Source organism: Pyricularia grisea, chromosome VI, assembly GCF_004355905.1.
Source record: "Pyricularia grisea strain NI907 chromosome VI, whole genome shotgun sequence".
Classification (NCBI taxonomy): domain Eukaryota; kingdom Fungi; phylum Ascomycota; class Sordariomycetes; order Magnaporthales; family Pyriculariaceae; genus Pyricularia; species Pyricularia grisea.
The window spans coordinates 1,200,772-1,216,775 of record NC_044974.1 but is presented as its reverse complement, the minus strand read 5'-3'; the positions used below and the strand labels follow the sequence as shown (position 1 = coordinate 1,216,775).

The following is a 16,004-nucleotide window of genomic DNA, read 5'->3' as shown; positions in this document are numbered from 1 at the left end:
GACTGAAGTCAGGGAATTTTTGGTGGTTCGGATTTCTTCATCCACCATACACCTTTTAGGCGGGGCGGGGATGCCTAAAATGGCTAGACCTACAGGCCTGGTGGTGGCACCTGATCCAATGGCAGACACAGATTGACAGGGGTCTTCCAGGGCCGATGCCACAGTGCCAGCTCACCGTGCACCGCTCGGCCCCCGCTTCTTTTCGCTGTTGTAACTCCGACTAAAGAAATGAAAGAAAGAATGAATGAATGATTACATCGATGAGATCAACCCAGGTACAAATCATAGCATTCATTCCCTCTACCTAACTACCTACCTACCTACCTACCCACCAACTACGTACGGCGGCCGTCTTCCTCTTCATCCTGGCTAGAGGGAGCAGAGCACAACATGCGCATATCTTCAGCATGACACGATAACTGCCACCCTCATCCTTGTGATCTACCCTCACTCTTGGAATTTGTTTGCACAGATTTGGAACTGTCGTTCCGTTCCGTTCCGTTTCTAGCCCCCTTCTACAGAAAAAAAAACGGATCTTTTAGCTCGAATGTGACCGATGAGATCTACCCAAAAGGATCCAAACCAAAGCTTGACTTGTGCACTTCATAACCAACACCAAACAACACTGTGCTCTCTTTTCTCCACGCTCCCACATTGTTCCAAGCTTCAAAGCACCGCACTTCCTTACCGGTACTTGGTACTTGCCGGGATTTGGGGCGGAGGTGGACATTTGATCATAGATGACTCCCGTCCATTTCCAGTCTCGGGTACGAGCAGACAGCTGACTGACCGTTGACGCCTCCATCTCCTCGTTCTCTTTTCCTCTTTTACCTTGTGTTTCCGCGACGAAATCGCCAAGACCACAGTTTGCTATTGTTGTGCCTTGTTCATTACTTTTACGTCCTAAACCATAAAACCCACTGTAATCTTGTTCAGTTGTCTACCAAGGTTGCTCACCTCTTTGTTCGTCACTAAATATAGCCTTGGCTAGACCTCACAGTTGTTGCTCCTAATATCTTTTTCTCTCAGCTTCGCAAAACGGTGGCCAGAACCAGCCAGCCAGCCAGCTTGCACACGCGCGCGCACGCCATGGTTGAAAGTTGATACCTTAACGCCAAGCAAGCTGCTGAGTGGTGTGCCAAATCACCCGAGCAAGATGCCTATGTTCCAGTACCAGGCTGGTGCTGAAGAAGCCCGCCCGCCTTCTCCAGACGAACAGGAGATGGCACTGCCTCAACCAATCAGGATCAGCGTTGCTCAGCAGCTAGCGAGGAAGCTCTCCGAAGAGAGCATACGCACTGAGCTGTGCGAGGGTCCAGTTGATAGCCCACCTGCGGCACACTCACCACAGCCTCCTGAGCAAACCGCGAGCACCTCGGATCGTGCTGAACTTATCGAGCGCTTGAAGCGCGGCGAGAGCCCTACTTGGGTCCCAAATCGACGTGTAAGTTCTCTTTGTGGAGGAACGGTAGCGCCCAATGGGAGGGACAGATTACTGACGGCCTTATGTTCAGCTCGATACCCTCTTTCAGCAAGATGGCCCGCTTTCGTCCACCGATGGCCGTCCGTGCCCTCGCCCGCAGCCGGACTCCCACGCGACCCTGTTACCATCAGCCCCGATCACGAGCGACCAATATAGCCCGCCGAACTCAGCGACAGATACTGCGAAGGAGCGGCAACGGGACGGGTTGAACATGGAGAGACCGAGATCCGCCCTTCACAGCGGTGACTTCACTCAGGATAATGGTAGATCGTCAGGGAGCCCCATGCCAGCACAAGGTCTGTTTCGGGAACGCCAGCAATCTGTCTGGGAAGGGCGATGGATCGGCGAATCCACATCACAGCCTCTTAGACTGGCAACATCACCCCCGCGTCGCTCCGGTGCCATCGATATTGGAGCCCGCACACCACTGCCCAAGCCTTCAGATACGTACAGCCCGACACGGGAACCGTCGGCGAGTCGCGGGTCTGGTATCAGCTCTCTGTCATCTTCATTTTCCTCTAGCTTTGCCTATAGGCACCCAACAAGCCCTCTGGTTCAGTCCGAGAGCAACGAAGACTTGGATCTTGGGTTGCCCCTAAGTAACATCGATCTGGGTCCTAGTAGAACCCCTCGCCGTCATACCCTGTCAGCTCGTGATTACTCCTCGCCCTCTGTGCCGCCATACCCTTTCAGTTCTCGCCGCGAGACAATACCTCCGTATCAGGCACATCAGCCGCGGCGATCTTTGGCGTCGACTCCAACCTGGCATGCGACCACATCTTTGGAAGCATCGCCTGGTTCTCCCACAAGTATTCTAAGGTCTCGGCAGCAATCTTTTGGCTCCGACACATCGCCTTTGCACCATGCATCGATGGTGGGGTCCTACGAAGAGAGTATTCTGCGCGGACGCATGTCGACAACTCCGTCCAAGCCTCTTGACTTTGTGGCCCAGATAGGTGTTCTGGGTATTGGCGAGTGCAAATCGAGCCTGCGGTGTCCTCCACATGTAACCTTACCTTTCTCTGCCGTGTTTTATAGTTACTCCAGTACTTCTCATGGCCGGTCCGCCACTGAGGACGGACCAAGCCCGTATGTGGGCATGATTGATCTTGAGAACGGGCTCAAAGATCAGAGCGGGGATGATCGCGCCAAACGCAAGGCACAATCCCGTAATCTCGCACGACGTGCTCGACAAGAAGCCGCTGAAGACGTCAGTATGGTTGGCAACTCGCCTGATGAGATGATACAAGACAGTCCGTCCAATCGGCCTGGTACGGACTCTCGCAAAACTGTCAAGTCGAAACGTCAGCCGAGCTCACCAAGAGCACCTCCAGGAGGCTCATACCGCATCCCCCCAAAGGGCCAACTGCAAATTGTGATCAAAAATCAGAACAAGACTGCCGTGAAACTGTTCCTTGTCCCATATGACTTGAACGGAATGGAACCTGGCACAAAGACTTTTATTCGCCAGCGCGTGTTCTCTAAAGTCACAACTAAAACCAACACCGATGCCAATACCACCACAAACTCCGAGGTGAGCAAAAACAGCAGCAGCACAGCGCACGATGTGCAACAACTCTTGGCGGAAACACGACCGATACTCCGCTACCTGATCCATCTACACATATGCTGTCCGTCCAAAGGTCGTTATTATCTTTACAAAAGTGTGCGGGTTGTTTTCGCCAACCGTGTTCCGGACGGCAAGGAGAAACTTCAGAACGAGATTACGCTTCCCGAGCCGCGTTTCAGCGCATACAAGTCTGTCCGTGTCATGCAGCCCACGCTCCAGAACAACCCGGTGTCAATGAACACAAGTGGTCCAGGGGCCCTCTTGGCAGCAGAGAAGGCATTCAGGCGGCGCAGCGCCGGATATATGTTTGGTGGCGCCGGAGGGCATCTGCACACTGGCGGTTCAAGGTTTGACGACGGCTTCTTGGACGGCATATCACGGTCCTTTGGTGCTGGTGGTCCGGTGGCCCTTCCAGGCGGCATGGTTGCAACCCAGAGCACTCCGGTGGAGCCCAGTGCCTCACCAGCTCCAAGGACGATACTGGAGAGCATTACCAGTGAGGGTGCAGATCCGACATCAGATGGGCGCACGGAATCGTCGTCCCAGGCGAGCACATCGCCACCACCTGGGACGGTTCGGAACGCAAGCTTGGGGTGGCACGATCAAACTGGTGCAGAGCTCGATTCGCTTACCCTAACCCAGTACAACAAGCTAAACAAAGGAGACGTGGGTTATGGTGGCAACGCCTTCCTAATGCAAATCTCCGATGGTCAGTCGACTGCTAGGGGTGCTGCCGAAGGCCTGTTGTCCCAACGGCTCCGGTCATTGGGCGTCCAGGAAGATGAGAACGCAACAGGATGTGATCAACGTGAATATCTCTAGGTAGCCACTTTAACTACATGGTCTCCCCCTGTCTTTTTTTTTCCCTCCTGGCTTTGTAAATACATTTGGAGCTTTGGAGTATCGGCGTTGGGATAAGACTTCTGAATTTTACTTGATAGACTGCCTAGCGAGGATAGAATAGTACAATATTACTTTTGACTACCAACTCCGCACGGGAACTCTCACCAAGCTATGACCGTAGCAGTTTACTCCTGGCCTAATCGAGTGGATCACTACAAACTCTGCTCCTCAAAAAGCAACCTGACCGGACTGAGAAATCTAAACCCCTGTATATTGTGTGTATGCTGTATATGGGTACATGTTTAGAATTACATGCTCTAAGTATGGGTTTTTGTACAGTTGTTACAAAATCTAGAAACATATTTATAGAGTACATAGTATAAGTTAGATCAAAAAAAGTATGATTTTGGGTTGGTTTAACCAGATCCGGTTGGGCCGACAGAATCCTCTCGAGAAAGATTTATATCGTCTTGGGATCGGACTAGCGGTTCGGGCTCGGGCTCAGCATCAGGCTCGTTCGCACTGGCGGTGGCGTCCAAGGGCCCCGCAGAGGTGTCGTCCTCGGCTGTCTCTTTGGGCAAAAGACTGTCCACAACGGCGCTTGCTTCCGGGTCAGGACCCGAAGGTTTCTGGGCGTTGAAATCGTCCTGCTTTTTCTTCCATTCGGCCTGTCGCCACGCAAAAATTGTTCCGTCAAGAATCTTCGCCTGAGCAGGGTTAATGGAGCCGGGGTAATTGCTTATTGCGCGAATCAGGGCGGGGCACTCTTCCCTGATGGAAGTGAGGACCTCGTCAGCCTCTCTGGACCAGGGTCCGAGGTTGATCAGGTCGCCGTAGTGTCGAGCCAGCTCGATAATGGTATACGAGATGGGCCGGCGGTAGTCGAGCCTGGTTCCCATGCGGCGCACCTCAAGGGGTAGCCTATTCTTAACACTCTTCGTGGGGCCCTCCGTGATAGCCCAGCCGTTCCACTGAGGCATGAGCACGCGCTCGCAGAGGGTAAAGGCTTCGCGCCACTCGCCCAAGCGCGCTAGACCCTGGATGTAGTGGTTCCAGTTGGGGCCCGTCAGCTCGAATCCTGCGGCGCGGACGCGCTGGAATAGCGTCTTGAGTGCCGAGGCGTCGCCTCGAGCTTCGATCAGACGCTGCATCGTCTTGAGCGAGTCGGACAGCACGAATTTCCACGCCGGCACGATCAGGCCCGACGCGCGCCGCGGGCTGGATGCGTTGTCGGCTGCGGAGATATCTGCAGCGGCCGAGCGGCCGGCCTCGCGGGCCATCTCGAATATGGTTTCCCAGATTGCCATAACGTCATCAAAATCGCGTTGAAAGGCCTCAAAGTTGAGGACGGAAACCAGCATTCGAACGTCACTGAACTGGCTGGTTTCCCTCTTGCCTCCTTCTTGGATCCGGAAGATCTGCAAGAGCTTGTTGGCCGCGGACTTGTCTTTCCGGATGATTACGGCAGAGAAGATCAACGCGGCAAACAGGTCAGTTGGAAGCCTGCCCAGATCTTCGGAATAGATGTTGGGTTCATGTTCTTGGGTCGCAGACTGGCGTTCCCTCAGGAAATCGGCGAATGTGCGTAAAGCTTGACGGAAGTTGTCGGTAGACAGCACCTCCCCGTCAGGTGATTTGAACCCTTTCTTTTCTGCCTCCATCAATGCCATGATATTCCTGAGCGTGGTGCTGGACGATTTCGGCAAGCCGGCATTTGTCAAAAGCTCGTCGACCTTGGCAACCATGTGCAGCTCGCCGTTTTTCAGAAAGCCTGCCATCAGGAGTAGAAAGTGCTTCGCCGTTGGCTTGAAGAAGCCATCTACCTGGGCCGCCCGAATGAGATGAAGTCCGTGATGAACTTGACGAGTGTATGACAAGCCCATCAACAGGAAGTAGTAGGTGTCGGCGTCATAGCCGACATTCATGTCTCCCATCTCATTAAGGATACGGTGACAGGACACCAGATCCCGCCTGACTGCGTAGTGTCTAATAAGCCTATTCCAAAGAAGTCGAACATCGGATCGTGTCTCGCTGCTCTTTGCTTGGAGGCTGTCCTCTTTGCAGATCTGTTCGGCTACATCAAGTCGGTCGTGGAGGCAGAGCGCATCTATCAAGCCCACCCGACTCCCCGGCGTCATTTTGATACCGCGGTCAAGGGCTATTTGATGGAGCTCTTGCACAAACTGTAGTTCACCTCTTCGGCCCACGATCCTGATTATAATACCAAAACTTTTCTCGTCCGGCTCGACGGCGTCGCAAAGGTCCGCGAAAACTTCTAGAGCACGGTTGTGGTCTCGCTTGTAGGCGCTCAGAAGCATATTCCAATGGCCGATTCTGGGTTTCAGCTTGTAACGCGACTCAATCTCGTCGAAAGTTTGCTGAACCATTGCTGTGTCACCTCGGCGTGTGTAGAGCAAGAGCATGTCAGACACAGCATGGTGTTCCTGCTCGGGAAATTCTCTGGCAAACATATCGTATATACGCTTGAAAGAAACAGCATCGCCACGCGCCGCGTACAGTGACAGAAAGGCCTTGAAGACTTGGGTGTCAAGCCGTGGGTACCGCTTGAGCCAGTCCTGCATGACAAGTTCCATCTTTTGTACGTCTTCTTGTGGCAAAAAGATATCGCTGATCAACAGCTTGAGTACCGGAGCGATGATTCCCCGACCAGGTAATGAGCGAATCTCAAGGTAGGTTTTGGTGGCCAGGGCCAGCTGTCGCCTCTGGACACACAATCTTATGAATTCCTGACCTAGTGTCATGTTCTCAAGTCTTAATACCATACGGCAAGCATCCCGAGATTTGAGCTGCGGAAGAACCCATCGGGTGGCTTGGATCAAGAACGACATCAATTGATATCTCTCGAATTCGGGCGTACTTTTGTCAAAGACATGGTCGAACAACTGTAGTACTTTATCCTTGAAACCGGGAATGGCACATATGTGTTGCACTTCAGTCTGTTCGAGCTCCAGGTCTGGGCAACCACGTTCCTGCCCGTTCAAACCATAATCATCTAGTGGTTTTAAAAATTGACGCCTCTGATGATGGTACTTATTGTTCCGATAATCTTGCCACAGTACTCCGAGCTGTGGCCAGTCTGCGGCTTTTATTATTTCGGCAGCTGGGTATCCAAACCCAACAGGCTTCCCTATCCAGGACTTATAGATTTCCATGCCTGTTTCACTATCTCCAAGGGCGTAATATGCCCGGATGACCGCCCTCACCTCGGCCGCTACCCGGTAGTCGTCAACTGTGGACTCCTGAAAGAGTTCGCTGCGGATCAGAGGAAAGATCTGGGTGATTCTCCAATGATCGGCGAGTCTCTCAGACATCGATAGATTGCGAAGCAGTGGACGTGCACATCTACGCTGCTTTTTCCGTGAAAATTCTTGGAATAAGTTCCAAAGATTATCCAGGTTGTCCAAGCTAGCCTTCATGTCCGCTTCAGTCCCATGTTTCGCAGGTCTCGATATTGCGCCGTAATTGGTTGATCTGAGGTCTTGTTCGAAAGCGCCTGGCAACACACCAGTCCGATTTTCCTCCGCCAACGCTCGTTCGACATGACGTTTGTCGACGCGATATGGACTTTTACCCAAAATAGCCTGGTCATGTGCTATTATCGGATAGTATTCGGCCGGTTCCTGGTCTGTGTTGGACTTTGTCTCCGGTTGCGTTACCGATTTCTTTGCTTTCGGTTTTCGGCTCTGGGTATCTCTTGAGGCTTCTGAATCACCTGTCTGTGCCTCCTCATACACTTCAATCGGGTCCGACTCGGTTGTGTGGTTGGTGTAGGCTCGGGCGTCCAGTCGGCCTGACGCATAAGGGCGCCTCAAACGTTCTGATTGTTCCCACACCCCCGTAATAGGACTGGAATATAGCCGTCGGCGAAGGCCCGCAGAACTCTGAGGATAGAGAAAGTCAAAGGGTAAAATGGAAGCCATCATGGGCCCGTCGGGCCTGCCTGGACCTGCATCTGAAGTGGTCGAGAGTAGATCGCCGGGGAGCATCTGTCCAGCGCTCAGAAGTTCGAGTTCGGCAGCTCCATGACGCCAGAATGCTGCGTGCAACTGTCGAGCGGTGCGGACCGTCGTAAGGGTTTTTTGGAGGCTGCAGGGCTCCAGGATAGCTGCAGACCGCTCTATGACGGGCATGAGGAAAAAACGACTCGACGTGAAGACAGCGTACGCGGTTTCATAATATCATGGTGATGGATCTTCGCGGTATTCTATGGTTGCGAGCTACAGCCAAGAAGGGGGAAACAATGCATGGAAGATGATGCACAAAAAGGCACAAGATATCGCCGATATCAATCCTGCATTGGAGGCGTGGGTCGCGATGGCAAACGTGTTGTTGATTGCTGGTTGGCTTAACTCGGTGTTGTGGTGCAGTATTGATTTCTCATAGTAGCCAAAGTTGAGTCAAAAACTTTGTAGTGTATTCGGGTATCACGATTCCAACAGCTTCCAACTGCCCCTGCACCCAGTCCAAGTTAGCTAAGGATTATGTAGGTACGTACCTAAGGTACTTACTTTACTGTACCAGATCCCTGCACATGACCTTGGATTGTCGCGTCAGGGGGCCGCGTTAGAGGATACCCAAAAAAAAAAAAAAAAAAAAAAAAAAAAAGAAAAAAAAAAAAAAAAAAAAAAAAAAAAAAAAAAAAGAGAGAGAGAGAGCAGATAATGTGTGGCGGTCGATCAAGACTGGGGTACGGGAACATGGAAAAACTGAGAGGCCGAATAAATCAATTCGTGATTGGCTTGTCGAAGCAAATGACGCGTGCCTGCGGTGAGGACAGAACCAAAGTTGCATAATTCGGTTCCGCCCGGCCTAGGATAAAGGTAGCTTGGTTTCTTATCGGCGAGATTAGGTCGCGATAACGCCCAAAGAGGGGCAATTCAGGAGTTTACCCCACACAATTTGGGCGCATATCGGCCTGTGGTCAGATATCTGACCTACCATCATCATCGAGGGGAAGCACCGTCCACGAGCTTCTTCCAGTTTGATAATCGGCCGAATCGACGACGTTCTGCGGCCGACAAGCGAGCTGTCCCATCTCGGCGCTTCATTGACCCGGCCCCTGGCAAGTCCCGGACGACTCAGCGAGGCCCCGGGCGACACGAATCCCTGCCTGCCCCGAGCTCGGCCCTTGAGGTGAGGCTGAGAGGTATCCGATATATACCCGTGCCTGGCAGCCATCATGGATATCACCACCTTTATCGTCTCCTCCAGGGAGCAGGCCATGCTGGAGGGTGGCTATTCAGCGTATCGGACTCAGCTGGCCGGCCGACTGCGCAACTGCCGGAAGAGGCTCAACATTGCGACCAAGAGTCGCGCCAAGTATCATGCCCAGCCTCAGCTTACCCCCGAGGTCCTGGCTGAGAACAAGGAGTACGCACCATGAGTAGCCTACGTGGCTAACTAGATCTAGACTCTCGTCCCGGGTGAAGCTAATTTGAATCTTACCATAGATACCTTCGCCTTCATATAATGACCGCCGAGCGCGCCTGGGCCCATGCAATGACCATGAAGTCAGCACATGCTGCCGACAACAAGGGTATCACGGGAGTTACCCGCTCACACATTGTTTCCCGCCTACATAAGGCTGCCAGGACGGCCGAGCAACTGGCCGAGGTGCTGGGAGGAGAGGGCAGTGGCGCGAACCAAACCGATGTCCTAGAGGCACGTGCGTATGCTGCCCTGCTGAGGGGTGCTGAGCAGCTCGAGAAGCACAGCTGGGAGGAATGTCTGAGGAGCTACTCGATCGCGCGAATAATCTACAGCGCCCTGGCGTCGGAAAGTAAGAAGGACACCTTCAAGGACCTGCTATCAGAAACGATCGACCCGTCCATTCGCTACGCCGCTTATCAGCTCAAGTCGCCGAGGTCCCTCACGATTCCGACAATCGCCCGCAAGGCCTTTCCGAAAGATGATGAGGACTTGGTTTCCAGCATTCAGGCGGTTAATCCTGAAGCTCTCGAGGATACAGAGGGAGACGCGAAGATGGGAGGCACTACTCCGACCACTATAACCTTTAGGTCCCGCGAAGTTCGCATCGAGGATGCCGCCATAGCTACTGCTTGGCTTGCACTTCAAGATGCAAAGACTACGCTGGCTGAGAAGCTGTCGGCCGGGAGCTTGTCACCCAAGGAAATGGCCGCCGCCTACGATGACGTTCTCGCCGCAACCCAAGACTCTGTCGATGCCACTAAGCAAGCCATCGACGAGTTGAAAGCGGATGGCGTTACCCAGGGAGATTCGCGCATGCAGAGTCTTGCTGTCACCAGGACAGCGGTTAACTATGAGATGATCAGCTGGAGGATTGGCCGGAACCGTGTTCTTTCGGGCGAGAGGGATGGCGCAGTCGTACAGAAGCACATTCACTCGAATAAAAGGAGAAAGCACAACGAGGGAGAGGGTGGTGAGACTGAGCGGTCAAAGCCCGAACCTGTTGGTCGTCAGCTTGCCAGATTAAAAGAGAAAACGGTACTTTATGACGGCATAATGCAGAGTCTCGAATCCATCAAAGAGCTTCCTGGTGTGGCCGCTGATGAAGAGCTATCCGCACGGTTGAACGCTACCTCGAGCTACTTCGAGGCCCTCAAGTAAGTAACCTCCGGCATGGTACCGCAGAATTTTGGGGTAATCCTTGCTAATCTCTGCCACGTAGGTGTTTGGCCATTGGGCGGTCCCACGCCATTGTCGGGAACTTAGTAAACTCATTGGCACTGATAAAACACGCCTTCGAACAAGCAAAAGTGGCCGTTTCGACCCTCGGAAAGCCCTCAGCTTCAGAAAACGTATCGTCTCTACGTAATATCGACGTGTCCGCTCAAGACGTACAGTCTCTCGGCGAACTCCTTGATGGCGAAGTGCAACGATACCGAGCGCTAGTTGACATTGACAACATGCGCAAGGAAGGCAAGATTACAGCAACAGACGACCGTTTGCAGCCATTAGCGGAAAAGCTGTCACGCTATCCTGCTCGTGATGTCGATCTGCAGAATATCGTGACATATCCTCCTGCCCTAGGAGTGATTCCTATGAAGCCCATATTTCTGGATCTTGCGTTTAACTATATCGAATATCCACATGATGGGAAGAATTTGGCAGCAGGGCCAGGCGACAAACCTGCAGACAAAGCTTCGCAGTCTGAACAAAAACAGCAGAAAAGGGGATGGTTTGGTTTTGGACGATGACGAAAGCTTCAGTCAAGAGTCTAGAACTAGATACAGTGGAGGTCATGAGGTGATGGCGGAGCCAGCGAGTATTTGGCGATACCTTCAGGGGGCGGCTCGACGACTTTGTAAACCTTTCTATTGAAGGCCAAGTCGAGGAGGCTCCATAATGAGAAATCAATAATTCTTTGCTGACTGCAAAGCCATTTCATGAAAACTCGCAAGCTAGTAAGGGCCCAGATGAAAACGACGTAGATTTGGCAGTTGTATGTAGAATGCCTATCATGGAACGCCAATAGCCTGTGCTTTTATGTCGGCTCTGCAAGGGAGCACGTGCAGGTTAGATGGGACAGCCTTGCGCAAACAAATCCAACTTGTGCTGGCAGTCTTCCAGGCCCATTCACCCATTCATAAACTAGAGTCACGTTGTTAGCTCACCAGATCTGAGTCTGAAAACCCATCGGTTGTATGCCAAGCTCTGCTAACGTGTAAGGAGGCCGCGCTATGTGTCCTTAGCTTAGGTACGAATCGTATAAACCTGGACTTTCGGTGTTTTGCATTGACTGATGGGGGGTATTTTGATATATTCTTGTGTCGACAAGTTGCTTGGCAATGTGCCCATATATAACCACAATAAATAGATGAGCTGACAACGTAATTCCACTTTCCCCTTTTCGCCGATGAGATATTCAGTTGTGCTAGAAGCGCTACCGTGTGTTCAATATTGCTTCACCAAGAATACGGACAGATGGATACTTTGACCAATTCCGCCCAGCTGCTCCCGGTGCTTCTCATGGTTTATAAGAACCGTCGAGAGATGCCAGGTATGTAACTGATCTCTGGAGACTGGGCACCTTTCTCATAATCCTCCCGTACATAATGCATAGAATGATTTGTGAGGTAAGATGTCGGGGCATGTAGCTGATTGGGATAGTAATGAACTATAGTCGGTAGTCTTTTTTTAGTGCGTAGTCAGAGGAAGTGAATAACGATGGAGTCCCAAGCTACATACCTACTCTTTGCAATGCGGTCAGCAGTGGAAGCAGACCTGAGAAGAAAAACAGGAAGCACAAACGGAAGAAGACGTTTGAATGTGAATTTTGGAGGGTTTAAAGGGTGTGCCCTTTGGGTTTCAGCCCCAAAATGGGGAGAAATAGCAGTGGTTAACATCACCTCTTCCGCGTCAAATTAATCATCTAGCTTCGTAGTGTTCTGTCACGCAGTCAAGATATTGGTGTATACATGAGATGAATTGGATAAGGCGGCTTTTATTTGAACTATATAGACAAGGGGAATAAAATCAATATATCACACTTTGGGGTATATATTAACATGGTTGGGTAGAAAATGCCGAATCTCCACAGGTGAGCTGCGAATTCCAATGCTCATGAAAATTGACAAAGAGTAAGCCGGAGTACCACGCATGGTCTATGCTTTTTCAGTTGGCCAAGTCGGTCGGCCGGTGGTCGGCCCTGATCAGATCATGTAAACACAATAAAGCTGCACTAACGCCACATGTAAACTTGGGGAAAGACATACTTTGTGTATTTTGGCACATCACATTTTTATCGTCTTGAAACATGTACAACAAGCAAAGGCGCGTGCTTGTTAGTGAGGTGGCATAAAAACTTAAGATGGCAAGAATTGGTGAGTGGGGAATGTTCTTTTGATCTCCTCATCCCCAGATGAAGTTGCTCAGTGCATATATACATACAAGCAGCCAGCGTATAACCCGGCCCCTCCCTCCAGGGCGCCACAACCAAAAGGCAATCCCTTTTTTGTGCGAGAAAATCCCAGCGATGTCAATTTTATATCAAGATTTTGTTTCTCGAAAACGCCGCCACCCGCGCCCGATTAATTAGACGTAAATTTTGCAACAGGTACGCCAGCAATGACTGGTTGAACCGCCCGCCAGCCCGCTAGACGTGAAACAAATATGAGTACAAGAATAAGTACAGACAAATAAGGAAATGAGATCTAAGTAAATGTGTATAAACGCTCCTTCCTTACTCAAACATGACAATAGAAACCAGAAGAGGTGGGTATCAGGGCGGTCTCATGATAAAGGGGGGTTGTGTGATAATGTTCTTTTTTTTTTCTTCTTTGCAGATCGTGACAAGGGCGTGACCATTTAAGGCTTGGTCTCGTCCTTCTTCTCACCCTCGGCAGGCTCCTCAGTCTTGTTGGCATCGGCCTCACGGGCCTTGTGCATCTTGTCGAAGAGGTTCAAGCTAGCGTTCTGGAGCTCGTCGGTCTTCTCCTTGAGCTCAGCAGCGGTAGCGGTGCCCTCGCCAGACTGGTTCTGCGAGACGAACTCACGCAGGGAGGCAATCTTCTCACGGAGGGTGTCAACCTCGGCCTTGTCGAGCTTGTCGGAGTGGTCATTGAGGGCCTTCTCAGTGTCGTTCAGGACACTGTCAGCCTTGTTGGCAGCCTCGATGGTGGCCTTGCGCTCCTTGTCCTGCTCGGCGTACTTCTCGGAGTCCTCAACCATCTGCTGGATCTCCGAGTCAGACAGACCGGATCCCGAGGCAATAGTGATGGACTGGTCCTTGTTGGTGGACTTGTCCTTAGCGTGGACGTGGACAATCGAGTCGGCGTCAATGTCGAAGGTAACCTCGATCTGGGGAACACCACGGTGGGCAGGGGGGATGCCAACCAGCTGGAAGTTGCCCAGGAGCTTGTTGTCCTTGACGAGCTCACGCTCACCCTGGAAGACCTTGATCTCGACAGCAGTCTGGAAATCAGCGGCGGTAGAGAAGACCTGCGACTTCTTGGTGGGGATGGTGGTGTTGCGGTTGATCAGACGAGTGAAAACACCACCCAGGGTCTCGATACCGAGCGACAGAGGAGTGACGTCAAGCAGAAGGAGGTCCTTGACCTCACCAGAGAGAACAGCACCCTGGACAGCAGCACCCATGGCGACAGCCTCATCAGGGTTGACCGACTTGGCGGGATCGCGACCGAAAATGCCCTTGACGGACTCGGCGACCTTGGGCATACGGGTCATACCACCAACCAGGATGACCTCCTGGATGTCCTTGGCCTGGAGACCAGCATCCTTGAGAGCCTTGCGGACGGGCTCAATGGTGCGGGTGATGAGAGGGTCCATCATCTTCTCGAGCTGGGCACGAGTCATCTTCATGTTGATGTGCTTGGGTCCAGAAGCATCAGCGGTGATGAAAGGCAGGTTGATATCGGTAGAGAGCGATGAAGAAAGCTCGATCTTGGCCTTCTCAGCAGCCTCACGGATACGCTGGACAGCCATGCGGTCGCCAGACAGGTCCAGACCCGACTCCTTCTTGAACTCGGAGGTGATGTGGCGGACGAGGTGGATGTCGAAGTCCTCACCACCAAGGTGGGTGTCACCGTTGGTAGACTTGACCTCGAAGACGCCGTTCTGGATCTCCAGGACCGAGATATCGAAGGTGCCACCACCAAGATCGTAGACGGCGACGACACGGTCAGCCTCCTTCTCCAGACCGTAAGCAAGGGCGGCAGCAGTAGGCTCGTTCACGACACGGAGGACGTTAAGACCAGCGATCTGACCGGCATCCTTGGTGGCTTGACGCTGGGAGTCATTGAAGTAGGCGGGAACTGTGACGACGGCGTTCTTGACGTTCTTGCTGAGGTAGGCCTCGGCAGTCTCCTTCATCTTGCCCAGGACGAAACCACCAATCTGGGATGGCGAGTATTTCTGGCCACGAGCCTCAACCCAAGCATCACCGTTGCTGTGCTGGACGATCTTGTATGGGACCTCCTTGATGTCACGCTGGACCTCGGCGTCCTTGAACTTGCGACCAATGAGACGCTTGGTGGCAAACAGAGTGTTTTCGGGGTTGACGACAGCCTGACGTTTGGCGGCAACACCAACTAACCTCTCACCATCGGCCGTGAAGGCGACGACTGAGGGGGTTGTGCGGGCACCTTGATGGAAGAGACACTGTTAGAACACGTTCTAAAGCTTCCAGAGGTATATCGGTTGATAGTTTCATCATGCTGAACTCTTACCTTCTGAGTTCTCGATAATCTTGGGGGTCTTGCCCTCCATGATGGCGACAGCAGAGTTTGTGGTTCCGAGATCGATACCGATCACGGCGCCCTTGACCTTCTCATCGGTCGACTCATACCTGGCAAAGGCGGGAGTGAAAGGCTTTGCCCTAACGAAGCCCGTTGCCCTGGGAGTTACCCTGGGAAGCTGTTGGCAAGTTTCAGTTAGCTCTGCTAGCAAAATTTGAGCACTCGAGGTTGCGCAAACTTACAGCCCTCGAAAGTCTTGACGCGAGCATTGTGATGTGTGTGTGTGTGTGTGTGAAGGTGTATTAAGTTAATACAGAAAAGAAAACGATAGAACAGAAATGAAGGTTATGTTTTGTTACAAGCGCGAGAAAGAAGTAGGTTCGTTTTTGCTGTCGTGATGAAAAGACAGGATGGATGATGTGTTGAAGAAAAGATGGAAGCGCCAGAAAATCTTTCGCGAAAAAATATAGCTGCACGGTCTGCGCCGTCAATGGAAGCTCAGGGAATTGCAAGTGGGTCTCTGGAGCTGCCGGAATGAATCGGGTGGGTCCCGGTGAAATTCTTTGCACCACACACGTGACTGCCGTGGATACTCTTGACAAAGGGGTGTGGGCTACGGCAAAAGCTCCTTTGCTGGGTTTGCATGTACCATAGTAGAATGAGCATGAATCGATTCATTAGTAATCTTATGTCAAAGAGAATTTTACTCTACCGGCGTGAACCTCTCTGTTGAGGCGAAACTCTACTCAATCAGCAACTTGCTGCCAAGTTCTTGACACGTTCTCCAGGTTACACATTTAGCACCTAGGTCTAGTCCTTTTGTGCATCACTCACTATACTACTCAGATGTAGCCATTCCCCTATTGTCCGCATCAAGAAAGAAAGAGAAAAGAAAGCTAATTAGATGTCG

General features: G+C 51.9%; 4 protein-coding genes across 4 annotated transcripts; 2 read left to right on the top strand and 2 right to left on the bottom strand.

Moving 5' to 3' along the window:
• Nucleotides 1-323: 323 nt before the first annotated feature.
• PgNI_11490 (uncharacterized protein) lies at nucleotides 324-4,020 on the top strand. The gene is made up of 2 exons (XM_031131456.1): nucleotides 324-1,444; nucleotides 1,515-4,020. The coding sequence occupies exons 1-2, from the start codon at nucleotides 1,157-1,159 to the stop codon at nucleotides 3,873-3,875; spliced, it is 2,649 nt and encodes an 882-aa protein (XP_030976973.1). The 5' UTR covers nucleotides 324-1,156; the 3' UTR covers nucleotides 3,876-4,020.
• A 292-nt stretch (nucleotides 4,021-4,312) lies between these two features.
• PgNI_11489 (uncharacterized protein) lies at nucleotides 4,313-8,047 on the bottom strand (the record flags this gene model as incomplete). Its single annotated transcript, XM_031131455.1, has 1 exon — nucleotides 4,313-8,047. One exon carries the CDS (start codon nucleotides 8,045-8,047, stop codon nucleotides 4,313-4,315), a length of 3,735 nt encoding a protein of 1,244 aa, XP_030976784.1.
• Nucleotides 8,048-8,871: 824 nt separating this feature from the next.
• Nucleotides 8,872-11,199, top strand: PgNI_11488 (uncharacterized protein). The gene is made up of 3 exons (XM_031131454.1): nucleotides 8,872-9,287; nucleotides 9,368-10,501; nucleotides 10,567-11,199. The coding sequence occupies exons 1-3, from the start codon at nucleotides 9,097-9,099 to the stop codon at nucleotides 11,093-11,095; spliced, it is 1,854 nt and encodes a 617-aa protein (XP_030976785.1). The 5' UTR covers nucleotides 8,872-9,096; the 3' UTR covers nucleotides 11,096-11,199.
• A 2,006-nt stretch (nucleotides 11,200-13,205) lies between these two features.
• PgNI_11487 (uncharacterized protein) lies at nucleotides 13,206-15,511 on the bottom strand (the record flags this gene model as incomplete). The annotated part of the gene is made up of 3 exons (XM_031131453.1): nucleotides 15,337-15,511; nucleotides 15,086-15,272; nucleotides 13,206-15,001 (listed from the first exon to the last, which is right to left on the bottom strand). Exons 1-3 carry the CDS (start codon nucleotides 15,361-15,363, stop codon nucleotides 13,206-13,208), a joined length of 2,010 nt encoding a protein of 669 aa, XP_030976792.1. The 5' UTR covers nucleotides 15,364-15,511.
• Between the last annotated feature and the right edge of the window lie 493 nt (nucleotides 15,512-16,004).